The sequence below is a fragment of the Corvus moneduloides genome, chromosome 1 (genome assembly GCF_009650955.1).
Source record: "Corvus moneduloides isolate bCorMon1 chromosome 1, bCorMon1.pri, whole genome shotgun sequence".
Lineage (NCBI taxonomy): Eukaryota > Metazoa > Chordata > Aves > Passeriformes > Corvidae > Corvus > Corvus moneduloides.
The window spans coordinates 29,661,647-29,688,316 of NC_045476.1; the positions used below are offsets into that span (position 1 = coordinate 29,661,647).

At 40.1% G+C, this 26,670-nt stretch overlaps 1 protein-coding gene across 8 annotated transcripts in view; it reads left to right on the forward strand.

The window, feature by feature from the left end:
* Positions 1 to 26,670, forward strand: part of HECW1 (HECT, C2 and WW domain containing E3 ubiquitin protein ligase 1) — a 272,346-nt gene that overhangs the window by 82,402 nt on the left and 163,274 nt on the right. For all 8 annotated transcript variants that reach the window (XM_032103814.1, XM_032103793.1, XM_032103833.1 and 5 more), the window contains 2 exons: positions 4,645 to 4,969; positions 19,173 to 19,280. In XM_032103814.1, coding sequence (XP_031959705.1) covers positions 4,645 to 4,969; positions 19,173 to 19,280 — 433 coding nt within the window. The remainder of the gene's footprint in view (positions 1 to 4,644; positions 4,970 to 19,172; positions 19,281 to 26,670) is intronic.

The window sequence follows — 26,670 nt, forward strand, 5'->3', positions numbered from 1 at the left end:
ATCACATCATCTTTTGATGACTGTAGGCACTGTTGTTTTCCTGCTTGTCTTTCTGGCCCAGCCTCAGGTTTTTGCCCTGGGTATGCATACCTGGGTTATGAGTAAGTTTTTAAAATCTTTTTAGGTTGTCTCTCATCCAGCCAACCAAATCTTTCATATGGGCTGTTACCACCTTACTTACTGTTCTGTTAGTACAATATCCTTGTTGACACACATGATCTTACCTTTTTGAAAGCTGGTCCAAAGAGTTCTGCTGAGATAATTTATCACTTGCTCCAGACTGCCCTAAGTTTTTACTTTTAAATCTGTCTTAGCTCCTTCTTGTCTTTAAAAAACACATAAGCCTTGCAAATGACAGCTAAAAGCTTATCAGGAGGGCCTTAATTTCTGGTGGAGCAACCAAGAGACTGACTCCACACCTGATTTCCCTATGATATCAGACTTGACTGCTGGCATATTAAATTTTCATATGGATAAATGTGCTGTGTCCCAAGCTTCCCATCACAGAAAGCTATCTCATTGTCTTTCTCAGTACTTGCCCTTGAAATTTGGGTTGCCAATGATGCTTGCAGACATCTGAGTGACTACTCTGAGCCTGCTGCCATGGTGACTAATATTGTCACCTTGTTCTCTTCAATTTATTCATCTGCCAGGGCTCCAGTGATGGGTTGTGTTTCAATCATATTCTGTCTTTGATATGAGCAATAAAAGTCCATTGTACCACCATCCGGACCTGCACAAATCCATCTTCCAGCAATTGGAGGTAAATGGTATCAGTCCAAGTTTCTGGAAGACAACTCTTAATTGTCTGAATAGAGAACAGAGCTGGATCCGTGCAGATGTTTAGCTGAGATCTACCTCTTTTTGCTAAAGCATCATGGACTTTGTTAGCATGATTTAAAATAATCCCAAATAAAAGAAAAAAAAAAGAAAAAAAAAAGAAAAAATCCCTAATATTAAACCCTACAGACTTTCAGGGGAAGCTTCCATGGCAGCTCTAAATCCTGTGGTGAAATTCAGCTAGCAGTAATAGTGTGAAGCCTCTCAAGCAGAGGATTCTTCTTGTCTCAAAGACGGAGACAAGTACCATTGATGGTACATTTTTTTCAGGTGGTGAGGAAAAAGGCACTGGTGGCAACAGCTCTCTGCTTTCTGAATGCCAAACAGCAATCGGGAAGGGAGAGAGGTGTGAGTGAGAAATGGAGAGAATGTGGGAAGAAACTGTGAATTTTTTTTTCTTGGTATTTACTGTTTACGGGTTTTCTATGTGTATATTTTTGAAGTCAGTTTTCTTTGCAATCAGAACTCATCTGTCATTTCCTTTGGGCTGCTCCTTCCTACTTCCCCTGTTAGTGATTCCAGTTGGATTTATATAGGAGGAAAAAAAAAAACTTCCATTAATTTTTCTGGTATTTGCATTAGATGGACTAAGTGAGATGAATAAGAGGCAAAGTGTTGCTCACAGATAATCCTCCAAATATCTGATTTTAGGCAGGACTTTCATGTAGCTGGTAGATCTTTAGAGACAAAGCTTTCCAGAGCTCTTTGAAAATCAGCAGTAAGGGGAGTGAGTGGGAAAGTGAAGCCTGGAGGTCATTTTGTCTAGAGAGTCCCTGGGTGGAAACTCCCCTGGAAGGACTGACTGTAGAAGCAGCTGTAGAATGACTGTTTTGAGGCAGGAATGAAGAGTTGTTTGTTGACAACCAACATTTGGCCTTTCTTTGCTCTTGCTTTATAATTTACACTCTATATTAGAAATGAGTGTTTAGTGTAGTGTGTGTAGTGTACACACCTCTGCAAGAGGATTGAGTAAATATTAATCTTACACTGCTAAAATAGATACAATTTTTTTAATATATTATGTATCCATGATGGACCAGATTGCTTTCACAAGACATCAAGAGAATGTCTTTGCAGTTTTTTAAGCTGTCTCACCCTGGCTGGGACTCTGTCACCAGAGCTTGGGGGCTTTAGATAGTTACATGGAAAACATTACAATCTGGTAATAAAATGTGGAATAACTATTTTACCTAACCTCTTTTCTACTTACTCATACAGCCATGCTTGTATTTTGATGCCTTTATTTAATTCAGATAATTATGTATGACTATTGTTTCTTTCATTTGGGGTTTTTTTCAGTTTGGGGATTTTCTGGAAATACAAGAGACTTGGATTTGTGGAGAATTTGGCCTTCTGGGTTGCTTAAAAATTATGCCATTTGTTCCCTCAACATACAGGAAAACAGGAACTTACAGAATTAAAACATAGTGACAGATATACCATTTTCATTAAAACTGCTTGAAGTCATGCTGAAGCTGAAAAAATAGATGTTTTAGTCTAATTTAATTTTAAGGTATGCAGTTAATTAATACTCTACATCTATTAACATTCAAAAATGAAAGTATCTGCAGAACCACTATTCCCTAGAGTAATTTGTCACCAGAAATAAAACGTCTGCCTTTGAACTGAAGTAGCTTTTGGGTAGCGCTGTGAGCAAAGGAACCCATGTTAATGATACAGACTAATCCAGAAGAGTGAACTTCAAGTTCATTACATTGATATCTCACAATTATAAAACCAATTCTAGTTATGTCAGATACTGTCATGACAGCAAATGCCTTCTTTGCTAAGTGACAGAAACTACCAACAATTTAAAATTACTGACTAGAGTGTGATAGTTTGTGTGCCCGCTTGTGCATTCCAGATTAGAAAATGTTCACAGCATGTTTCTTGATAAAAAAAGATGCATTTTCTGTTTACATGGTATTTTGGTCTTTATACTGTGATGTGAACTCTCTTTCCAAACAAATAAATGTAAGAAAAGAAGTAGCAAAATAAAAGACATGATGAGATGCACAGTAAATGCAGCACCATGTCCTTCCCTTCCCTTCCCTTCCCTTCCCTTCCCTTCCCTTCCCTTCCCTTCCCTTCCCTTCCCTTCCCTTCCCTTCCCTTCCCTTCCCTTCCCTTCCCTTCCCTTCCCTTCCCTTCCCTTCCCTTCCCTTCCCTTCCCTTCCCCCTCCCCCCTTCCCCTTTCCCCCTTCCGCCTTCCCCCTTCCTGTAGTAGACAAAAAAATACCTTTTGCATTGTTAGCTTCAGTCTTGCAGCACATACTATAAGGTGTGGCATTCCCGCTAGGGCTATTTTTGCTTATAAACCCTGTTTAATGCAGTAAGTGAGGATTTGGGTCAGCGGATTGTAAGCATTGTCGGGCAGTGTTTGCAAAGTGACAGCATATTCTAGGGGTGCAAAAATGCCAGCTGAATTTTTTTGCTCTCTGTACAGTTTTTGTGCAACAGAATCCTAAGATACAATAATAGGTCACTTAATTATTCCTCCCAAAACAGTATTAATAAAGAAAATACTGGGGTTTTTTTCAGGACTTACTGTTCTTCTGTGCTACCATAGCCTTAATAACGACAGTGTTAAATAACTGCTTGGCTGGACAAAGGAGCTATGCTTTTCTGTCGCTTAATTTGTTAGAGTTCAAAAGGACCATTTGACTTCTGATCATGTGAAAAGCATTTCATAGCATACTGGAAAGCTGTCTGGTTTTGTATCTAACAGACTTGACAGCATGGTTGGCAACAGACGGATAATGGAAGGCTAATGAATAGTGAAAAGTTGAGTGATTGAAATAGCAGAGCTGCATGGAGAGAAGAGGGAAAGCTGGGAAGGAAAATGGCAAAACAAGCAATACAGAAGTCAGGAATAACCAGTATTTTGATCAGTATCAGACAATGTCTTCACATCAGAATTTAACCCAGTCATAACTTAAGCATTCTCCATCTGACAAAAGCTCTTAACTTGTGCACATTTTGTACAAGTCACTCAGCTTGCCTTGAGGAAGGGTAGGTTGAAATTAAAATATTTTTCAACTGTTAGGATGATGACTACTCTGCAGTAACCTTCTCAATTGCCATTAATTGTCTGGCACATTCATAAATTCCTACCTGAGCAGGGAGTGCTTAGTATCTCACAATCTGCTGCAAAAAACAGATCCGTACTATAGCATTGGAAACTATCAGAGGGGCATTGCAACACTTAGTTTGTATTTATACTTCTGTGAAGACATCTCTATTTTTGTAGCAGGGTTAGCTCCGTTTTCATGGCATTCACTCTTCAGATACCCAGCAGGGAGGAACAGCTCTTACTCCCTGCTAACCAGTCCCTCCAGATGGAATATGGTCTCTAGGGTGACTGCACCTTAAGGGTTCCCCTGCAAATGTAACAGGAAATACTGGGGCTAACACTTAACTCCAGGTCTCAAAAGTGAGCAGACTATCTCATGACATTAAAAGAGGGTGGCTCTCTGGCAGTTCGATAGTCACGATGTTTGTGTCTGGGTGTGTGCCATGGAGGAAGCCAGCTCCTATAAACTTCCTCACACTGCCAAGCTCAGTTGTGGCTGAGCTTGGTGGTGCAAGGCTTGCTCTTACACTTGTTTTCACAGTAAGAGTTACAGAGTAAGAGTTGAGTTAGCACTGTTCCTGCTGCCTCTTTTCGTGTCGCATTTTTGCAATGACAAATGGAAAAAAATCTGCTACTTTCTTGCTATAACTTACTACTTCTCCTGAACTCTGATATCGCTGAAAAATTAATAACACTGTAAATACTATCCTTTCTTTTTTTTTTTTCCACAGAATCTGTACCAAAACAGGTTCCTAGGCCTGGCAGCCATGGCATCTCCATCTAGGAACTCACAAAATCGGCGCCGGTGCAAAGAGCCTCTCAGATACAGCTATAACCCTGACCAGTTCCATAACGTGGACATCAGGAACAATTCCCATGAGACGGTCACCATTCCTAGGTCTACCAGTGACACAGACCTTGTCACTTCAGACAGCCGGTCCACCCTGATGGTCAGCAGCTCCTACTACTCCATCGGGCATTCACAGGACCTAGTGATATACTGGGATATAAAAGAGGAAGTGGATGCAGGGGACTGGATTGGCATGTATCTCATAGGTAAGTTCCTGTTACCCCTTCCCCTTTGGGTTTCTTGCCGCTTTTCTTAGTTGTAGGCATTAGGGTAATACGGGCTATGGATAGCAGTGAGCTGATACAGCTCCCTTAAGTGTAGTCTTAAAGTGGGTTTATATATGACAAGAATTTTTTCTGCTCCTGAATTACTGGTTGCAGTCCTTGCACTCACTTTTTCTTCAGCAAAGATACAAGGCTTTCTGTTGATAGTTTCTTGACATTTCAAGATAAATTCATTTTAAAGCCATTTGGATGTTGGGAAAATACCTCCTGTATCAAGACAGTATAATATTTTCAGGTTTTCCTCTTGAGAGTCCTTGAGTAATCTGTGACAGATGAGAGGTTTTACAAGTCAAGAATATGAATCATTTAAAAACCTTGTAAGAATGCTTTTTTCTCTATAGCCACAGGATATTTTGATATGAACAATAATTATAGACTGAGACAGTCTGAACTTGTCCCAGAAAGTTTTGCTTTTTTTCCCTTTTATTGTGTATTGGAAGTTATATTGAGCCATGTACATTAGCATATTTTTGGCAACTCCATCTAGTAAATCCAGCCCCACATAAGAGTAATAAGAAATGGTTTCAATCGGCTTTTACCTGATTGTTTCACTTCAGTATAAAATTAGCTTTTCTTAACCTGGTTTGGTTCCTATGGAAATAGTCCTGCTGCTGAGACTGGACTTTATGTTAACTCGTTGCTTTCTGGTAAATTTTGAACATGGTGGATCAGTTTCAGATGCATTTCTCTGTCTATTAGGGGTCTTAAAAATGTGAAGTTCTTACATGTGTCTTGAAAACCAGCAACTTCATAAAGAACTGGCGCCCCCAGAAAGGGAAATGTTGGTAAATCACTTTCCTTGTCTATTTGGAAGGTGTGCCTAGCACTAAGCAGATATTTTAGTTCTAATAGCACTGTTTCATCTTGCCCAGACAAACAACTGAAACCAGATAAAGCATATGATGTTGTGAGATGAGCTTTCGGAGCAGGCATAGGGGACATTGTAGGCAGCCACAGTGTTACTTAAGTGCTTTAGTGGATAAAACCAAATGGCTTGGCTTCACATACTGAAGATATTGGGAACACAGATGTTGGTCACATAGGGGATATGTGAGAAAGTACTAGATAATAGGTCTGAGCATGTAGAAGAAATATGGTGGCAAGGTGTTACGCATTGGAAAATAAGTGCAGGGTATTGGAGAGATTGTACAAAGGGATACACAAGGGTGGCTATTTAGGACATGGAGGGAAAGAAGTGGAGGTTACAATAAGCCGGGTTGCAGTACTTGTTCCCATGAGTAACCTCATAAAATGTCCTGCTTTGAAAATACAAGTAGGTTTCTGAAATGTAAATCCTTTAGGAAAGAAACAGACTGGATTTAAAACAGATGCCTCGAAATCAGTCTGGTTCTTCGGCCTTAACAGAAAATTACTTATGTTTACAGTTAAGTTTGAAGTGGAATGTTTTGCTGGAATAGATGACAAGACACAGCAGCCCCCATTACTGGGCACTAAGAAATACTGTATGCCTGCTCTGCAGTAGTGCAGGCAACTCGTGAATTGTTGCCTCAGTGGATAGAGGCAAAGCATTCCTTCTGGAGGTCTGAAGTCAACAGAAAGTGCATAGGGCTGTTTCACACTGACTGAGCTCGTTCAGCCAGGTTTTACAGCTTGGGCATTGCATCCAGGGCTGTGAAGACACACTCTTAATTTTTTTTTGATAGCTAACATGAATACATAGAAATTTAACTGGACAAAATAAAAATACACCCTGGTACTCCTGCTTAATTTACCATATCAAACAGGATACATTGCCCCAGACACCCCAGTAAATTGTAGGGGCAAATTTTGAAGTGTATCCTTGATCCTGCTGGCTGAATACCAGTTGTTTATGACAACAGTCAATGGCTTGTTCCAAGGAACGTCGCTGCCAAATGAATAACAAATAGTGTGTCCAGTCCCCAAGAAACCAGTAGCTGATCCTTGATGTCTTTGAAGGTGTTTTGTCTCCACTCTCTCAGGTTCCCACTATAAATAACTGAGGAAACAGCAGACAACAGCATCCCTCATTAGCTTTTTTCTCTTCCCTTCCCCTCTTCCCCCTCATGCCCCCCCCCCCAAATCTCATGTAAGATGAGCTTTGGTTTGGTTCCCTTTAAAGAACATGGAAGACTGTGAAGATCACTTGGGTTTTAGTGTTTGTTTGACACGGAAAACACTCAAAATCTATGAAGGTAACTGGCATTGTGGCTGTGTCCACATTTACAAAGTAGGACGAGCCAGTAGGAATGGGCCTGTAGAAGCAAACATCTGATGAAGGTGTTTTGAGGGCTTGAGTTAGAACAGTTCAGTCTGACAAACTGAATGCCCTTGAGTTGCTGTAGTGCATCTTTCAGTTTAGTTTCATCAGGACAGAATCGAGTTTGTGTGGCTGTATGACAGCACAGTCTGATGGTGACAAAGTAGGGACAGTTGGAAGGGTCAGTACAAAGCACCCTTCTGACCTGAAATAAAACACTGATGCCTTCTGTTTGTGACCAGTTCGTAGATCCAGACATCCCTAATGGTTTAGATTTGTGTCTGCATTTGCACAGATTTGGTGAGTCTGCATTCCTGTTTAGAGAGGGAATGTTCCTGGCCTTGTGGATATGACCTTCACAATGTAAACTGATCTATAACTGTGTTTTGAATTAGCAGCCAGACTGGAACAAGAGAACCAAAGAAACTATGAGCTTTTCCCACTCTGCTCGGGAGAGGATTAGTGCTGAAGCCTATTATTATCACTTGTATGGCAACTCTGTTAACTGTTGCGATGCTGCTGGTCATTCTAGTGTGTCTCAATCCAGCTTGTGGATACAGCCCAATCCTTTCTGTGATTGGGTTGGTGAAATTGGAACTGAAAGGTTTTAATGTAGTATTGTGGAGAGTCATGAGAACTGGGAAATTATTTTCATCCTTAGGATATCAAGCAGTGTGTTGTGGATTTTCTTTAAGCCTTGGTGTTGGGAGCATTGGAGTTGGTATTTGTTATTTGTCTTGTGGGAGTATCCCAGGAAGGGGCTATGCAGAAGCAGAACAGAAGGCAGTTCTCACATTGTAGGAGTTTAATCGTTGCCATTGTAGTATTCTAGGACATATCTCCAAATAATTTTGTATGAGTGTTGGTTTTGAAATGCATAAAACTTACTCTGTTTTCACCACTCCTGCCATCACTAAAATTTTGATGATACCCAATAAACTGCAGACTTCAGAGTAATGGTATTCTAAGTCTGGGGAAATAGAGATGATATAAAGGGCTTCCAAAAAAAAGAAAGAGCAGAAATCATGTGTCCTATATGTTTTCATACTGTGGGACATTTTGTGATGCTATTCAAAAGTTAAAGTAGCCTGAAAGAGGGAGTCCGCCCTGTGTGGAAGTTCTGTCTGCTGGCTGCTCTTGTGAAGAGCCACAGCTCCTTTTATCACAAGATACCTGTTCTTCTCCCCTTCAATCCATTTATGCATTCCTTAGGATGGCCAGCTGGGAAACAAAACAGTCTTTGCAGATGCAGGTAAGAGCTGGATTTAGTACTGGTTATTAGAAGTTACTAGGATTTGCTCATGGTCTCAGGAAATGGACTAAGCAGCCAGTCAGTCTCTCATAAAACAATGTAGAAAATGGTGGTCAGGTCTCTCATGGCAAAAAATAGTATCCATCTTGAAGCTTCCTGAAAACATCCATGCACACGTACATGATTTTCATGAAGGGCCATAGAAAAACTCCCTAGTTGAAGGGAGAATAGTAAATGTTGACTCTCTTAAAATATAGATATTATTCCTTCAGCACATTTTAAGATTAGCCGTGGAAAGATGACAAAAAAAAATGTAAATTGGGAAAACAAGCATTTCTTAACACATACTGTGCCTTCAGGAATAGGAATTACGTTTCATTCCTGCTAAGCTGGAACTCTAGAGATGCTCTAACTTCCCCTCTTATATACTATCTATCAGCTCTGAGCAATGCAGAGAAACCTCTACATTCTATAACAACTCATCTGAAATGTGTGTTTGTCTTCCCTCAAGAGAATTACAGTATTATGAACATTCAGCAGTTTTTCAGAAAGAGACCCACAATCAAAAATATGTGTAAACACTCAAAAAGAGTTCTCTAAGAAATTTGAACATAACAAAGCTCTGTTGCTATTTAAAAGTCTCTGTAATTTAAGTTTTCTATGCGGAAAAGCTATTTGTAAAGAAAAGGCCCATTGGGGACAAAAATTAAACTAAAAGTTATGAATAATGAAGAAAGGGTATATTTTTTTAAGTAAGGACTCTCATTTAATGGCTAGTGTGAGGCAGCTGGAATATTTGCAGTTACTTATCTCAAGGCTTTCTCTTTCTCTCTTATCTCATTTGCTGTTGCTATTTGCTACAGTATGAAGCCCCTTTAGATAAATTAATATGGACTGCTGGCAGCTGCCTGTAGATAAAGAGCTATCTTATAATTACTGCAGTGGCATTTTAGCTGCTACTAGATTTCACTTCTGTCATCACCTCGGTATCTGATGTAAAGGAACTAATGAGAAATGTTTAAAGCAGACTTTCAAAAAAATCATTTGCTCCAGTGTCTGTGCACACTGATGTTAGGGGTTTATCAGGGCTAACATTATACTTTTCTTACCCATATGAAGTAGGCTTTCTTTCTTTCAACATTTCCTTACATGAAAGCAAAATATTACTAAAGGCTATTTATTAAAAATGTCTTCGTACACAAATCCAATATCTTGCCCATATCTGGCTTTTTCCAGAGTAGTTCTTCTCAAATTTATATAAGTAGAAATGTCTTCACCTGATTAGTGACTAAAGTTTAAATTCAAAACTTTTTTCCTCCTCTGTTTCATCTTGTGGTGTTATTTCTGCCCCAAAAAGGCAATTCCCCACAACCTGACCAATCTAATAACTATTGCTTAATAGACATTTAAACATTTGTTTAAATACTCTCTGGGTTGATTTTTAAATACTCTCAGGCTTAAATGGCCTGTGTTGCTATTCTACCCACTGAGACAAGTGGAAAAATGTACATTTTTCCTGCCATCAGACTTGGACCAGAACTTGTTTGTGCAGTTATTTTACCAAACATTGAATGCATACAAGCAGAAAGCATGTTAATGTTGCCAGCAGAAATGTAAAATGTTAGAAACAGCAATGTTCGTATAAGGGTGGGGTTGTGGGTGTCTTTGTTATAGGTCTAATCCCCGACTTAGGCTCTCTCTCCGTTTTTGGATGGTTGCTCCACCTCTCTGCTTCAGCTACAGCCATCTGTAAAACAAAACTCTTCACAATGTGCCTGCTTAGAGTGAATTTTGTTGATGTTGTGTCCTGGGGTTACCCACTTTTCCAATCCTTTTATGGCCTTTGGAAGAGAATCTCACTGTGGTCTTAGGGCTCCTCCTCAGTAGGTCATCTTGTAGTTGGGTCTGTCACCAGGCTGGGGATGGCAACCATGGCTGGCTGTGATCAACTCAGCAAGTTAAGCTTTGTTGGACATCTGCAATTCTGCTCCCTCTGTGAAACATCAACAGAGGTGGCCAGGCAGCTTTCACGAGGCACAGCGCTATTTATATCAGGAACAAAAAGTGTCAGAGGAGCAGGTATCACAGGCCTTTGGCAGATATATTACTGCAGCGATATCAGTTCTTTGTTCCAACCTGGCTCGCCTTCACCTGGCTGCTTTTTGTTCCAGTGAGAGTGATTTATCAGGCTGAGTCACTTTTTGCCTTTCCCAGTTCTGTATCCGGTGAGCCACTTCAGCCAGACAAAACCTGGATATGCTGTTTTACAGACCCAGCAAGTGTGACATGAACACAGTTAGCTTTTGCATCTGATTCACCCCTTTACAAGTAGATGCAGTCAACGTTTAAATGCAAGGGTCTCTGAATATTCCCAACATGTATGGCTTCTAACATACCTTCCCTTTCAGTGCTTCCAAGGTTCAGCTGTCATTTGTGTTAATGTTGGTAGTAGCAATGCACCAAAAACCTTCTGCAGAGTGGTTAGTGTAGTAGTGGTGTGCTTTATGGTCTTTTAGGGAACTCATAGTAAAGAAGCCTGCAGACTGCCAGTTCTTTTCCTCAAAGATATTTAATATGTGGTAGAGGTGTTTACTGTGTGCCAAAGGATTCCCATTTTCGTGTATTACTTCTCCATAAAATAACAGCTCTTATGAACATCTTTCTAGGTGAATGGGTAGAACAGTTTTCCACTGCAACTATTCATGCTGAATATCAGGAGACGGAAATAATGCAGACAGGGAGTACTGCATCCTCATGCCTTCTCAGTGATTTCTAGGGTCCTTATGCCCGTGGATAAAACTGCCTATATTGCTGAATAGCCCAGACTTACAGTGAAGTCAGTAATGATCACCTACTAAAATATTTCTGAAGAAATCAGTTAGTGGGGGATATTGGTGCACCAAATCCCAGGTTTTGGCCTCAATCCTTCAAAAGAAGCGTATTCCATGCAGCAAGCTCAGACCATTGACTGGATAAAATCAATCATGGTGTAAACAGTGGACAGAACAAATACAAAATTCTTGGCAGGATAAGGCTTAAAGCAGAAAGATTTGTTTTGGAGAGGTTGTCAAGCCAGCCATGTGGATTTTGAAGGTTCAGCATATGTTTTTCTTCTCTTAGTTTTCTGGTTTAGAACTAAATCCTTCCCATTCCTTAGTGTTTATAACACTTACATTGCACTGCTCATAACACAGGAATATTCCCATGCTGCCTTCTACAACTACTGTAACGACTGTGTATGCATTTAGCTTTTGTAATCTTGCTCATCCATTGATCTCTCCAGCCCTAAAGACATTTTTTTTCTTCACTGGAAATCTTTCACTTTGTAATAAGTTTATAACTGAATACCATTTTTCAGATAAAATCAATCCAGATTCTCAAGAGATTCTTTGCACGGTGGTGCTTCAGTGTACACATCTGAGTTGCATTTGGATTTTTTTTTTTTACTGCTTTATCAGATTACAAGCTCCTGTCTAATTTACTGTCTGCTGTTATGTCTTTTAACATTTCTGTAAATCCATTTTTCAAATACTGCAAATTATTTCCCCCATATTTAATGAACATTGTTAACCTGGAAAAATGTCATCCTTGTTCACATTTCAGATCTTCCAATGTCCCTTTATATCTTGTCTTCATATTGCCTTGGGCCTGCAGCATCTCTTATTTTAAAATTTTCTTGCAAATTTCATGGGTACGCTGCTTTGTCCTAATCTTCATTTTCCAAATTGCACTGTAGTAAATGGGGAGGCTTCCATTGTGAGAACTTTGGAACTGTTGTCATATTAAAAACAATTTTGTTTTTAATATTTTGTACCTTACCACACATTGGATATCTTCACTTTTTCAATATCCTTGTTTGGATTCCTCCCTCCCATCTTCAGTTCTGTGTGCAAACTGGATGTCATTACTTGTGAATATGTTTGTGCAATGCATAGCTGAAGTAGAGCTGTTGCTGTACTGAGACCCAAATGTGGTGCCCCTGCTGCAGGGTTAAGAATAAATCTGGAAGTGCAGGTGCTTTAAAGGAGAAGCCTGTAGTTGGGACGGGCATAGCTGAAGTAACACTGACAGCTGTGTGGTGCCATCACACATCTAAGGGTATGCAGAGCCAAATGACACCAGTATTACTGGATAGATGCCCATCCCACTGCAACCTAACATCTGCTGTTGGGGTTTTAGTCCCCACAAGTTTTTAATGCTTATCCTCCACTCCTTGCTTTCTTCATTCTTTCTACCTTTTCAGCAGAAGATTTGTGGTTACAGGAGAGAAATAGATGAGTGGTGGGTTGTTCTGGAGCACAGCTCCCAAACACCTCAAGGACACCATAGAAGAACAGAGTCCATGGCCATCAACTCTGCTTTTAGCCAGAGGTTCCACTGTTGCAGGGAAGGAGAGGGAAGTCCCTTGAGTGACAGGGCTCAAACTCTGTGTGGTCAGCTCAAGTGCAAGTGAGGAAGAACTGGATCCACAGTTCATCCAGAGCCTTCTGAACACCCACGCTTATCATTGCCAAGATTTAATAGGGTCTCTGTAACGGCCAGTCATTTGCGTTTTTAATTGTTGTTGGTGTCATAAAAGATGAGAATGCTATCTCCCAGCAGTAATTTGGAGACTGGTGGAGTGGTAAAGGGTGATAAATGGCTCTGAAAGTAAGCTACATGTTCAAAGATAAAAGTGTTTTGCTGAAAGTTGAGACCCCTTGATTTTGGGAATGGCTGATATGTCATTTGGGTTTAATGTGTAATTCTTTCTGCTTCACGTTTGAAATCCACCATGCCTGCCTTTCTATGTGCCAGAAGCAGTTTTACTCATGGCCACCATCTTCTGCCCTCGGTGACCAAGAATTATTCTAACTTTGCCAACTCACTCCCCATTTTATTACAGTTTATCTCCCTACTTTCCTTTCGTCTTTCTCTTGCCATATCTTCCTCACGCTGCTCTTCTCCACTCATTGTTCACATTTCTCCTTCCCAGTTTTTTTTCTTTAGCTGGGCAAGGGGCTAATTTTTGTGGGATTAAAATGGAGCCATTGATGTACTCAAAAAAAGCATATGCAAAACTCTTAGATCAAGAATCGAGCTTGCAGCACCAGGGAAGCATTAGGCCCTTGTTTTCCAGAACTCTTCTCCCTAAGAAGTTATAGAAGGAGGGATGCTAGCTGTAAATTGCAGTATGTTAATTGCCTGCAGCAGAAATTGGCAAATGAATTAACAGTGAAGTTTCAATCCACACTAGAGCTTAATATGTAGCAGCTGAAGTCAATGGAAATGTTCCTAACTATTATTTGTGATTTTTAAAATGTGGTATCTTTGTACATAAGAAATTGGGATCTGCATCTTCAGCATATATTTCTCATTAATAGCTTCTCTTCTGCAGAATGATGACTGCTTGTATTGTACAGCTCTTTGGAGGCACAGCTTCCAAGGGCTGAGTTTTGCAAAGCTAAAGGATTGCAAAAGGGAAACACTTTCATGGCCTGATACAAGACACTACAAGCTCCACTTGTGAATTGCAGAGGCTGTGTCATCATTTTGTTTTCTTCTTCAAGTGATAGATTGGGTGGCAAGAGAATAAACATCAGAAATATGAAGCTTATTTATGGCTTACCCCTTCTATTACTATTCTGCAAGATTATTTTATTTTATTGGTGCTTTATGAAGGGTCTGGAACACATGTCCTGTGAAGGGTGGCTGAGGGAGCTGGGGATGTTTAGCATGGAGGAGGCTTAGGGAGGACTTTATCACTCTACCTATCTGGAAGGAGGTTATAGCCAGATGGGGGCCAGCCTCTTCTCCCAGGCAACCAGTGATGATAGGATGGGAGAACATAGTCCCAAGCTACTCCAGGGCAGGTTTAGGTTGGACATTAGGAGGAATTTCCTCACAGAAAGGGTGATTAGATACTGGAATGCCCAGGGAGCTGGTGGAGTCGCTGTCCCTGGAGGTGTTTAAGGAAAGACTGGGCGTGGCACTCAGTGCCAAGGTCTGGTTGGCAAGGTGGTGTTCGGTCGTAGGTTGGACTCGGTGACCTCAGATGTGTTTTCCAACCTAACTGATTCTGTGATTTATGAAATCTCTTTCCTGCAGCTTTCCATGCTAGTTGCAAAACAGATCAACCAGAGCGCAGCCTCTTCATACAGAAAATTGTTTTTAAAAGCATTTTGCTAGCTATCGTCATATGTCATAATACAGACATACATATTGACCAAAAACACTTTTAAATTTCAAACTAACGCAGATTTATTTAGCTGAAGACTAGAAGTCCTTCTGTAATTTCAGAAGTACGGCATTTCCTTTTCAGAAGGGATCAAGACATGAAGTGTAACTCTTATTTTTGTGCCATAATTGCATTATTTTTATAGGAAGCGAGTGTTGTAGTATGTAGTGTTAAATCAGTGATGGATAAGAGACTGGAATACTGTACCAAGTTCAGGAACCTGTCTGACATTGTATTTCTGTCTCATGTTAATTATTTGTTTCTTTGAAAGTAGACGCATTATTCTAAATTTTGTAGTTGTTAGTCTTTGAGAATGTGGAAAGATAGGCAGGTCATATATATCAGCAAAATACTGTTTGAGAAAGGGAGTTAGTTTTTCGTTTCTCCCTCCTAAGTAAAACCAAACAGACCAAAAGGGTCACTCAGCTATTTGTAATTTAAAATCCATCAATCCTTCTGAGGAAGATGTATTGACTATCTGTTTGCTTTTCTGTGGGAATTTCAGGCAAACTTTCAAATACCGAGGTCCTGTCTGTTTAGCATAGGCTGCTGACAGCACTTGAAGTCCCTATTAGATTGTTCACAAATCTTTTTGAGGAGTGGCCTTTATCAACATTTTCCCTAATTCCTCTGAAAAACAGCATGCTTTTTGCCAATTGCATACTGTCTTTCATCTGAAAGATAACTTTCTTTGGTGGCCATGGTTCTTTATCTCTCTCTAGTGCTTGTGAAGTATATTGGGATGCTCACATGGAAGTGACAACACAGAATATTTTTAGCAGTAAAAGGCTGTGCTTGGCGGTATCTGGTTTGGTGAGGAGAAGCAGTCCATCAGAATTGCTGCTGGTTCCCAAAGCACTTGCTGTCATTTGCTTCTAGCATGCCTTGGTCCCTCTGACTGCTATTTGGATCTGGGCTGCCTGGCTCCTGGTCGTGCATCACCTTCCTTGTTTCTTCTAGGGCCCGTGGGATGACTGTGGGAGCTGCTGCTGCTGTCCCAGTGAAGCCTTGTGGGTCTGCAGCCACCTCCCCTCTCCAGCAAGAGGCAGCTGGCACTTCTGCATGCCCAAAGGCAGCGGGGGCAGAGAGCAATGTCTGCTGGCTCCCTGTCTTAGACACCCTCACCATCCCCAGCTCTAGCTCCAGGAGCCACTAATGATGTTCAAAGTGCAGCACATCCCAAATTCTCACCCATTTTACACTTTCCTTAATTAGTTAGCTGTCTATTGCCCAGGGAAATGAAGCTGCCGACCTAAGAGCAATTGCAAAGTGTTTGCTTTTTGGCCAAGCAGGGCCAAACCCAAGCTATGCAGAGGAAGCAAATAGCTAGTTTAAAGGTTAATCGCATTTCAAAAATAGAGGGAGGGAGATGCATTACAATGCTTCATTGGAAATATGTCAAAAGGCATTAGTTGCTGCCTGAAATATGAAAGGGAGCAACATTAACTCTGCTCTTCATTTGTTTGGAGGTGAAACAAAGTATTTCACCATTTACCTTTGGGAATTAAGATGCAATATATTTTAAAGGTCAGTTCCTTTGTTACAGGGATTCTCAAGAGATACAGGAAATAAAATTTGTTTTCCTTTGCACATACTCTTTCTCCTTAGCATACCATACCATCTATTCGCTTACCTATGGCATGAATGTTGGTAAATATATGTACATACATATGCATCTAGTGCACTAAACAGTGTTGTATTTCACATGCACCATTTTCTTTGTCAGTGTGCTACATACATAATGTGCATGTTGAGGGAATAGTATGCCTGGAATAGTATTCCTTGCCAATTAAAACAGATCGACCAGGAATATTCATACATTCCAGACTCCTGACAAGTTTCAATTACTGCTATTTTTAACTTGCCAGAGGATATTTCTTTCTTATCTTTCACCTTCCAAAAATACATACCTTAAAAAATTGAAAGAGCAAAATTTCCCTTTTGGACCAGAATGTGCTCTTCTAGAGATAAAATTTGTCTGGCTTAAAAATCCCAATGAACATAAATTTCTACTAGTCTAAAAATAATTTTTATTTCTTTGGAATTAGGGAAGTACTTCTTTCAAAAGAGACAGACAGGGTTAAAACTGACTGTGAGAACAATTTACATATTGGATTTCTAAATCATGACATTTGTAAATACGCTTTATATACAAATTGTTTTTATACTTAAAGATTGCGCTGCTCCTATTTGGGTGCCCTGCATATTGCAGAGCTCCATAAGCTCATATTAAATTACCCTTTCTGCTGCCTGAGCCTGTATTTCATCAGTGGCCGCTGTCCATAAACTGTGTGCACATGACTAGTTCCATGTATGTATCCCTTCCCTGGGGACCTGCTTTTCTCTGGATGCTTCCCACACATCCCTGTCTCTTGCCTCCATGGTAGGAGGCAGTGTGCAGGTGTTACTCAGTGGGAGCAGCTTGTTACCGATTTCCTGTGGTCTCACCTGTCAGCTGTAACCATAGACTGGCTTGTTTATCCTTCCCTTCCCGTGGTCTTCTACCTTGGACATGCAGATGGATAGTGGTCCTTTTTCTCAGCCTGGTTTTCCAGGCTTCCTACACTTTTTCAACAAAAAGGAGGAAAGAGTTTTCTGGAGTCATCCCCACTGGCGCAGCTTGCAATAGGGATGTGCTTTAGTTTGGGTATGGGCATATGTCAACATCTCTGTCAAATTAGAGGGGCTGTGGGTGGCAGAGTTCATGCTGCCTTTGTGCCAGCTGCAGGAAGCAGCTGCAGTGGAAGTGCCAGCTGGTCCCCACAGATACTGCCTATGAACACAGTATTTTAAAGCTGATTCTGGGATCTCCTGTGCCACTAAACTCTGGCCTAAAATGCCTGCAGTTTCTTAAGCAAGGCCATCCAGTCCACCTCAGCTAAGCGTCCTTAAGCAAGCCTGCTATTTTATAAACAGTATATCTTGAGGAACAGTAATTGCCCATGCATCATAATAACATGGCAGGTGTTGGAGCATCTCCAGCAGCTTACAGAAACTAAATATGATAAATAAACATCACAAGTGAAGAAGCCAGTGAGCAGCATGCCAGAGCTGAGGGATACTTTCTGTGCCCCTTCAGGATAAGAGCCAGGCGGGGTTCCCAGGCTCCAGCTCAGTGCAACATTTCAGTATATGCTCACCTTTAAGTATAAAGTGTTTTGCCTACCAAAGCAAAAAGGACAAGTTTAAGTCTTCTCGCAAGTATATAATGTTTCTACTTCCACAGAATGATGTGCATGATTCTTGATAATCTGTATCCAAGATGGTCCTTTACTCAAGGTATTCATAGGTAAACCAGAACTCTGAGAGTAACAGTTGTATACTTACCTGCTTTTTTTAGATATATATAATTTGGAATTTAAAAGAAGACACAACCAACTATAAAGTACAAAGTGAGAACAGAAATCCTACCAGAGGACTTTGCTATTGAAAGATTACAGCAGAGATGTACTTCAAAACAGAGAATGAAACACAGCTGGTGAAATAATTCCTGACAATTAGCAAGTCAGCAAAGGGAAAATTTGTTGTAGATAGCATTGCTATTTATAATTATCCATTGCGATTGTTAGTGACCTCATTAGAAGGATTTCTGTTGTAAATCCCTCAAGAGAGTATCACCAAAGAGTTCAGTGTCAGTACTCGCTCACCTTCCTCCTTTGAGAGCATGACTATATAAAGCCAATGGGACAATATTGATATCTGTTTGCTGCTTTCTTCTTTCAGTGGAAGTGTAGTTTCCTTCAACTTAGTCTCATTTGTTAAACTATTGTGATAGTCTTTCGGTTTCTCAGTTTTGTCTGTTGGGCTGCCTCATCTGTTCTGCAGTTGGTCACACCATCAATATGTCCTCAGGTATAGTGTCCCTTGTTGTGTGGCATTATCTTCGTTTTCTTCTTGAAACAAAGCCAATTCTTCAGTGTTTACAATTGATGTATTTTAATGTCAGATTGAGTGAGATTCTCACTTTTTAGTGCAACTAATAATTAACATAATCGTCTTCAAAACTGAGCCTCAGGACCCATCCAGGACTATTTGCATAGCAAGGCTGAGTTGGTTAAAGCACATTTGTACAAATCTCTGTTAAAGGAAAAGCCCAGGAGGTTGCTGGCTGGTCTCTGCAGGTAGGAATTGTGGCCTTTTGCTTTGTCAGGGCACAGATGCGAAATCCATTTCATCCTACTGAAGCTGGAGCAATGAGGCCATGGCCCAGCCCATCCTGGGTTGCTGCTTCAGCTGCTTCGGCTGAACTTTTGAATAATATAAATGAATGATAAATCTGATTTCTCAACATATCATGCCAAACTCTCTAGTAGCTCTAGTATGTTCTGTCAAGCCAAAGTTGTATTTTTAGCCTGACTCTCTGCTGTGCATATTGTCATAACAGGCACTTACTGAAACTAATCTTCTTTGTTTATAGACGAGGTCTTGTCAGAAAACTTTTTGGACTACAAGAACCGTGGCGTCAATGGCTCTCACCGTGGTCAAATTATCTGGAAGATTGATGCCAGCTCTTACTTTGTGGAGCGTAAGTATTTTCCCAATTCTGCTATGATTTAATTCAGTCATTGCAGAATGGTAATTCAGCTGTTAGTGTTGTTTTTATGATGTTCCTATGCCCAATATGTCCCTTAGGAAGGGCAAAAAATGTTACCAAAATCTTTGAATGTTTTGATAGAAACTGAAATGCTTGGTGGAATAGTAACCCACAGTTTCTGCAAACAAATTTTGTGGGCATTGACTTAATTACTTTTTTTTAAATACAGTTATGAATATGTGTGTTACTCAATTTGCTGTTGTTTGGACTATATCATTAGTAATGAGATGCATTAACTTTAATATGGTTTTAAGGAAAACAGGAAGTCAGGGGCATAATATCATTCCAGGAAGAATCACATTGGCTTTTAATTGGAAAACTTCATGGTGCATCCAGCTTCTAACAGATTCAGGTGAACTCAGAAGGAGAAAGGGTTGAGTTCTGATTATCATCTACATGAATAAAAGTATAAATATATGTAGTTGCAGCAAGGTACACTAATTTCAAATTAATTGTTCCTCATTACATTAATATATTACCCAGGGCATTTGATGCAATGCAGTATAACTCTTTTCCACCCTCTTAGCAATGAAAATACAGAAACACTGAATTTGCTTCTGCAAAGTAGTAGGTTCCTTATACAGCAAGTTAATATTTCCAGCCCTGACTGTCCCATCTCCCTGACCATTCAAATCCTTCCTCTTTTCAAAGATTTACCATGTGTTAATGTGTTGCGTTGAGGCATGATCAGACGAATCAAGTGGACCAAAAAGTCCATTGGTTTGATGCTTCCACAGCCCAAAAGCCTTGAGCATTCAAAAGGCTGTGAAAAATATGTACATCCATGCCTTACTATTGACTGCAGCCCTCCCCTCCCCTTATTTCTCTTATTTGGTTTTCTTCTATGTTCCTCGGTAGCTAATTGACCCTTGTTACTCCTCCCTGCCTACCCCTTCTCCCATTTGCTGTAATTCCTTCTCCCCGCCTCGGTAACACCCCCTGGCTGATGTTCCTTTGGTTACTGTGTGTTTTCCACACCCAAATTGTGGGGGTTCAAGACCCCTGCAAGCCATGTTTCTTGGGTTTTTTCCGTGGATTTTTCTCTCCAATAAACCCTCTCCCCCATGAAGAAGTCGCTCCGCTTCTTTCCTGCCTCCTCCGCGCACCTGTGCCATCGATGGGCAAGGCAAACGTGAGCAGGTGCTTCGCCTGCCCTCCTGCGCTGTGATCAGCCCCCATCCTCCCCATTCGGAGCAGGCAGAAGATTGCCCAGTGCCTGGGGCAGCGTGCTAGCTGGCAACGGCACCACGGCATTAGTGTGAATGCAATCCATGATCATCTTTGGATAGAAATTGGGTACTCAAAATACTGGACTGAAATCTGTAGCAAAACATCTGTGGTGAAAGAGCCACATCTATACTTAAGGAGTTAAGCGTGAAGAAGAGTAGCATGAAGCAATTTGAGTTATACAATTGAACTGCATACTTCCAGTGATCTGCCTTAGCCTCCTGGAAAAAACTCAGAAGTTCGGTAAAAGCATTTATAAATGACTTGACAGGTTTATCTGTCTAAGACTGTCTAAATTTGAGAGCAGTCAAAGAAATCTTTGATATAACCTATATTTTAAAGCATTTGTAAAGGACATGAGTTATACTTGTCCAATCTATGACTTTGATCTTACATATCTGATGCTCAGTCCTAGAAGCAGGTTCTCTCTTTGCAGTATGAAGTATTGCTGATGGTCTGTAATTCCTAGTGTCAAACTGAGAATGTTCTAAAGAATTTAGGGAGCTGCTGAAATGCCTACAGGACATACAGGATGTTTGTATCCTGTGTTTTGAAAAATACATGGATGTGAAACTATTTAACATATAAGAACATTGGGATTTTTCCAGTTATCCTGGTTTTGGGGCAGAAATTCATTACATGATCTAACCTTTAAAGCAGGCTCTAATTTGCAGAGGCTTTGAGCCATGGTTACAAATTCAAGAGACTAATCATACTTTCTTTTAGCTGTTAAAGAACTGTGGGAAGGAGATACAAAATCCCAGACTGGGTTTTTGAAGAGACCTTTTTTTTTTAGTACCTTGGATTATTGAGGAAGGGCAGAAGTGTGATGAGACTGCTGGTGGCTTCCTTGCCTAATCCACAATACAAAACAAAGAGGCAACATGAGAAACGCTTAGGAGAAAGCCCCTTTAGGTGGGCCACTTTTCATTAAAGGCTCCACTGCACAATGACTTATGTCAGCTTAATAGGTATGCCCCCATTAGCTGAGACACAGTAGCTGTTGTTAATTGATTGCATGTACATTCTTCACTTGCCCTACTGTAAGAAAATGCCAATTAGCATAACCATCCTTCATTGATGCTTGGAACTAAGTTGTACTACACCATAGTTGGGCAGCCCATGCTTGATGAGTTGTTGCCTCTTGGTAATTTGTTATGCTGCTACCATTAGGTTGTGAACATCAGCCCTGAGATTATGTATCAGTGCGCTCAGGAAGGACAAATCATTGCCCTGTCCAGAATTAAAATAGGAGAAAATGAAGTAGGCAGTAGTAAATAACAGCAAGTGCACTTGAGCCACATGACTACTCAAGTGGGAAGCCAAAGCAGTGAAGAATGTTGATGTATGTTGGTTTTATATATCTAAAGGCATATTTGAGGATTCCTGCCCATTGCTGAGACTTACATATGAAAGTACACAGCTTTGCAGTTGATTAAATGTTATGTTAAAAACTGCAGTGTCTGAACACCTCGTGTATTTTCTTTCCAAAAAGGATGGTGTAAACCATCTTCCTTCAGACTTTCATTTTTTGGACGGAGATTGTATCTCCCTTTTATGTTACATAGCATAACATTTGCAAGGATCGGAGAGATACTGATCATCAAAATAAAACTCAGCTCAGAAACGTAGTTAAGGTGTGGTAATTTATTTTTAAAGTGTCCGAATTTTTTTCCCATACATCGTTATAATTCCCTTAACTTACTATTGTTTGGAGTCGTCCTGATTATAGCAATAATTCTCAATAAAACAGAGTAGCTCATTTAGAAGGCAGCTCTTAATTTCTGCTTTTGCTTTTCCTGTAACTATTTGTACTTTGGTATCTTTTTACCACATGAGTCAATATTGACTATCACCTGCACATTGCTTCAGAAAATATTATGGTATAAATTGCAATGTTTGTCCTGGAGCTATAATAAAGGGGAGATCAATGAACGGCCAGATAAAGAATCAGCCTTACACAGACAATTTAAATTTCTCAAGAATTCCAGGCACCCCATGCAGATTGGTTTGTATCCTGGCCTTGAAATATTAAAGGTTAAATATTTTTGGTGGTGCTATTGTATGAGGCTCATTGTAGGGGGACCATGGGAATTATCCTGGTCAACCTCAGAAGCCAGATTTTTTCTGTTGTCAACAGTTAGACTGTAGGACTCCCCACAGGTTGTTTTAGTACCACATTTAAGGAAATTACCCTTATGGTCTGACCAGCCAGCCATCTGACATAACCAGCTTAAAAACACATCTTTGAGCCTTTTTTTATTAAAGAGCTTTGTGGGGCAACTTGAAAAATAGGAGGTATTAAAGACTAGCTGATTTGCAACAGTGAAATTGCCATTAATATGAAAAAAAAAGCATTAGAAATTAGGTCAAGTAAATAGAAGGTTATTACTCATTTCTGTATTTTGACTGTGGAGGCATCTATAATGTTTGGGAGCATTTTTGTTCAAATCCATAACATTCCACGGTTATTTATCCTTTCTTTCCTACATTTTTGGAAAATTAACAAGCAAATGAAATATGATGCTCTAACTATGTAACCTGTAGTCATTATACTTAAACCCACTCTTTAGGTACTTAACAGATTGCTGCCATCATATCACTGTAAATAGTAACTTGCATGCAATGGGCAGGGACCTGGAATAGGAATGAGTGGAGGGAAAAGCACCCGAAAGTTATTTTCTTCATGGCAGCAGATTATCACAATGAAATCTTATCAAACACGGTTGTAATGATAATTACTGGCCAAACCCACCAACCTACAGGATCACACTAGAGAGAAATCATGCACATGGGCAGAAGAAACTAGTAATATATTGTGAGAGATTTGTAAAAGTGCATCAGGAGCAGAGAGCACAAAGGAAGATGTAGAAAGAAATGTCAACCATTTTCTGCCTTAATTGCACTTCTTTTATAAAACTGAAATTCTGCACTTTCAGATGCTGCTCTGTTGTTGAAGCTATACTTTCATGGTATTCTCAGTGGATTGCCCAGTCAGTCTTTAAGGGTTTTTTTTCAGGTATATTTAAAATCTCACCAGTTAAGAAAATGCTTTTTGTGAGTTCAGTGACAAAGCAAAATAGTTCACTCTTTTTGGAGCATGCTTCTATGCTTTGGGAGTATTTGGGCAAAATATGTGTTGCTTTTGAATTTGCTGATAGTCTGATTTAAGACCATCTACAGAGCCCTGTCAGTTTTCAAAACACAGATAATTTAACACGTACCTGTGCAGCATTTTCAGATACCACAGATGGTTAAAGTTTGCATTTGTTTTAGCGATCTACTTTTTCACCTTGAAAAGGACTAGTATCTTTCCCAGAGAAGGATACGCCTTTCCACTTTGCATGTCACAAACTTGCAACATAATGTTGCCAGATAGATACCTAATTGGTTTGAGCCAGAGAGGGAATTGCTACCAAATGACAGCAGAACAGAACTCATCTCCTACTAATACTCAGCAGACAAAAAGCCCTAACAGCTGCAGAGGCAGTGTTGTACTACAGCCAGTTTTGCATTTCTGCAGAAGTCTGGCAATTTGGGTTTTTTCTGACAGTCAGCAATAAACAGTAACCGCCCACTGTGGCCATGAACTGGTCAGAGTTTGAGGGGAGGAAGGAGGAGTGAAGAGAGGCTCTATGCCACTAGGGATGTGTACTTTGTGTTAAGGCTTGGAGGGCCCTGCAGTGAAAGAACCAGCCTATAATGGGTTTTCCAGGAAAGAAAGTAGCTCTGCTGCACTGCAATCTCTGGCACGCTTTTTGGCTTACCCAGCAATACAGAGAAACAGTATCCACGAGACCATTTCCCTGAGGTGCGGAGCAGCAGCATCCTGTAAACATTGTGTCAAACTAGCACATCCTTACAATGATGAGTAAAGTTTTGACACTATTCAGAATTGCACCTGAGATAGCCAAATAGCTGGGACCCCTCCTAATCCACAGGCCTCTCTAAAGATTATTACCTGACAACTAAGAACCACTTCTAAGGGTTACCAGTCATCTGTGTGGCATGTGTATGTGAAAACTTATGTAGCTGTTGTTTAGTTAAATTTGTTGCTGTTGTTGTGGCTCAATTTTTAATAACAAAGATGGATGACAGGCCCTTGCAGAAAACAAAAATAATAGTCATTTATTCCTATTGGCTAGAAAGGAAATAAAGGTAAAAAAAGGTGCAACTAAAGTCTGAGATCTGGAAGAACCTGGTGCATGTTCAGATGGAAGATATATATTCTATGTTATGGTCAATATATGCTGTATGTGTGTGCATTTATGGAGTATGTACAGAAATGTCCCCAAACTGGCAATCAGCCCTTTCATCTGGGTCTCTCTCTACAAAATATATCTTTAGGAAGCTAATATAAAGGCTGCCTTCAAAGTACAAATAATTGAAGTATGTTCTAGCCTTGAATATTTCCAAATAAATGAGGCACATTCATATCAATAAAAGCTCTATTGAAGCTAGAGTATTTACAAATTTTTCCTTTTTATGGACAGATTGTTGACAAGTCCAGCCCACTAAAATAATTTCTTGTTACCATTTTCATTACCGCAATGTCTCTCAAATCATATACTCTTCACTTCATGAAAGAGTACATGAGAAGAAAAAGTACAGGTAAGGCTGTTGAAGTCCATCCTGATACAACTTTTATCATGACCTACAGTCATGCTGCATGACTTTAACCTTCATGGGTCCACAGATGGTAAAAACTTGCGTAACACAGAAACATCTTCAACAGTGTGAAGACTGTTTAGCAGCAGAATGGTTAAAGGTGTCAGGGAAAAAAGCAGATGTGAAGCAGTAAGAGAGACATATGGCCCTAAAGGTACATTTATTGCTTGCCTCTCCTCCAAGGAAGACATACCATTGTTTTAGGGTTCTTTCTCTTCATCTCCATGCACATGTATTACTCTTACTGATGCTGTTTGGTTGTCTTACACCTTACACACAGTTTTAAAATTCCTTGTTCTTTTCCTCAGCCTTTTATCCTGATAGTAGTTTAATACTCATACTTACGCCAAGCTAAGCTTTGGAAAGACAAGCACAGTCTGAAACCAGGTGCTGAGATTCCTTAAGAACCCTGTTCTTGGGTGTCGGTGTTTTCGTCGACAAACGGGATGGGGAGCCTGGACAGGCGTTCCAGCAGCCTTTTTATTATTTCATTCCATTGTCAATCTCACATACAGAGTTGAGACAGAGATGATACAAAGCTCACGCCATCACAGGCATCCAGAGACTTCCCGATTACAGGGCATTCTTAAAAGCTTCTTAGCCAATTAGCATGCTTCTAAAAATTACAGACAACTGTTTTAACCAATCCTCAACAGCACATGTACGTCTGTTGTATACAATACTTGCCTGTTATGCCTTTATATAACAATGCACAATATTTCATTATTAAGCTTAAACTTACCTATCTTGCTAAGCATATTTTCTGCAACTTCAAAACCTATTTCAGCCAAACCTAAAAACTCTAACCATTGTTTTAATGTCCTTGCTTGCTGTATAATTGTATCTTCTTCAAGTTTTCACAGCCAAAGCTGATCCCTAAACTCTTCTGCTTTGTTTCTGAAAGCTTTTTCACCTTTTGTGTTCCCCCTCTCAGTTAAGGAAACCCTTTTAACTTTGTCGCTTCTCGACTACTTTGCGTTTCATAGCTCCTCTACGTAAAGGCACTTCTTCTCCTTGCTCTAAGCAGTGCTATTTTACACCACAGCGATTCTTATGCTGTGAAAGGTCGGGTCTGTTTCAAGGACGTAGGTCAAATCCAGCATTAGTTGTTTTGTATTGTTCGAATAGGCCTCGTCCGTTCCAAGGCCTTAAACCTTCGTCCATAACTGTCTGTGTAAGATTCTGAGAACTTTCTGTGATTCCTTTTCCTACATCATTCTCTTGTATGACAAAAACTTCCTTAACAGTTTTGTCTATCATTCGTCACACGCACTGAGGTATACAAGGCACAACTACCAATATCACCACCACAATCATCAACACATATAAACTTGCTTTACAAAGCTCTTTCAACCAAGGTGCAGAGCTCCATCCTTCAAACAAACCATCTAGCCATGATCCACTGTCTCTTTGAATTTGAGATGTT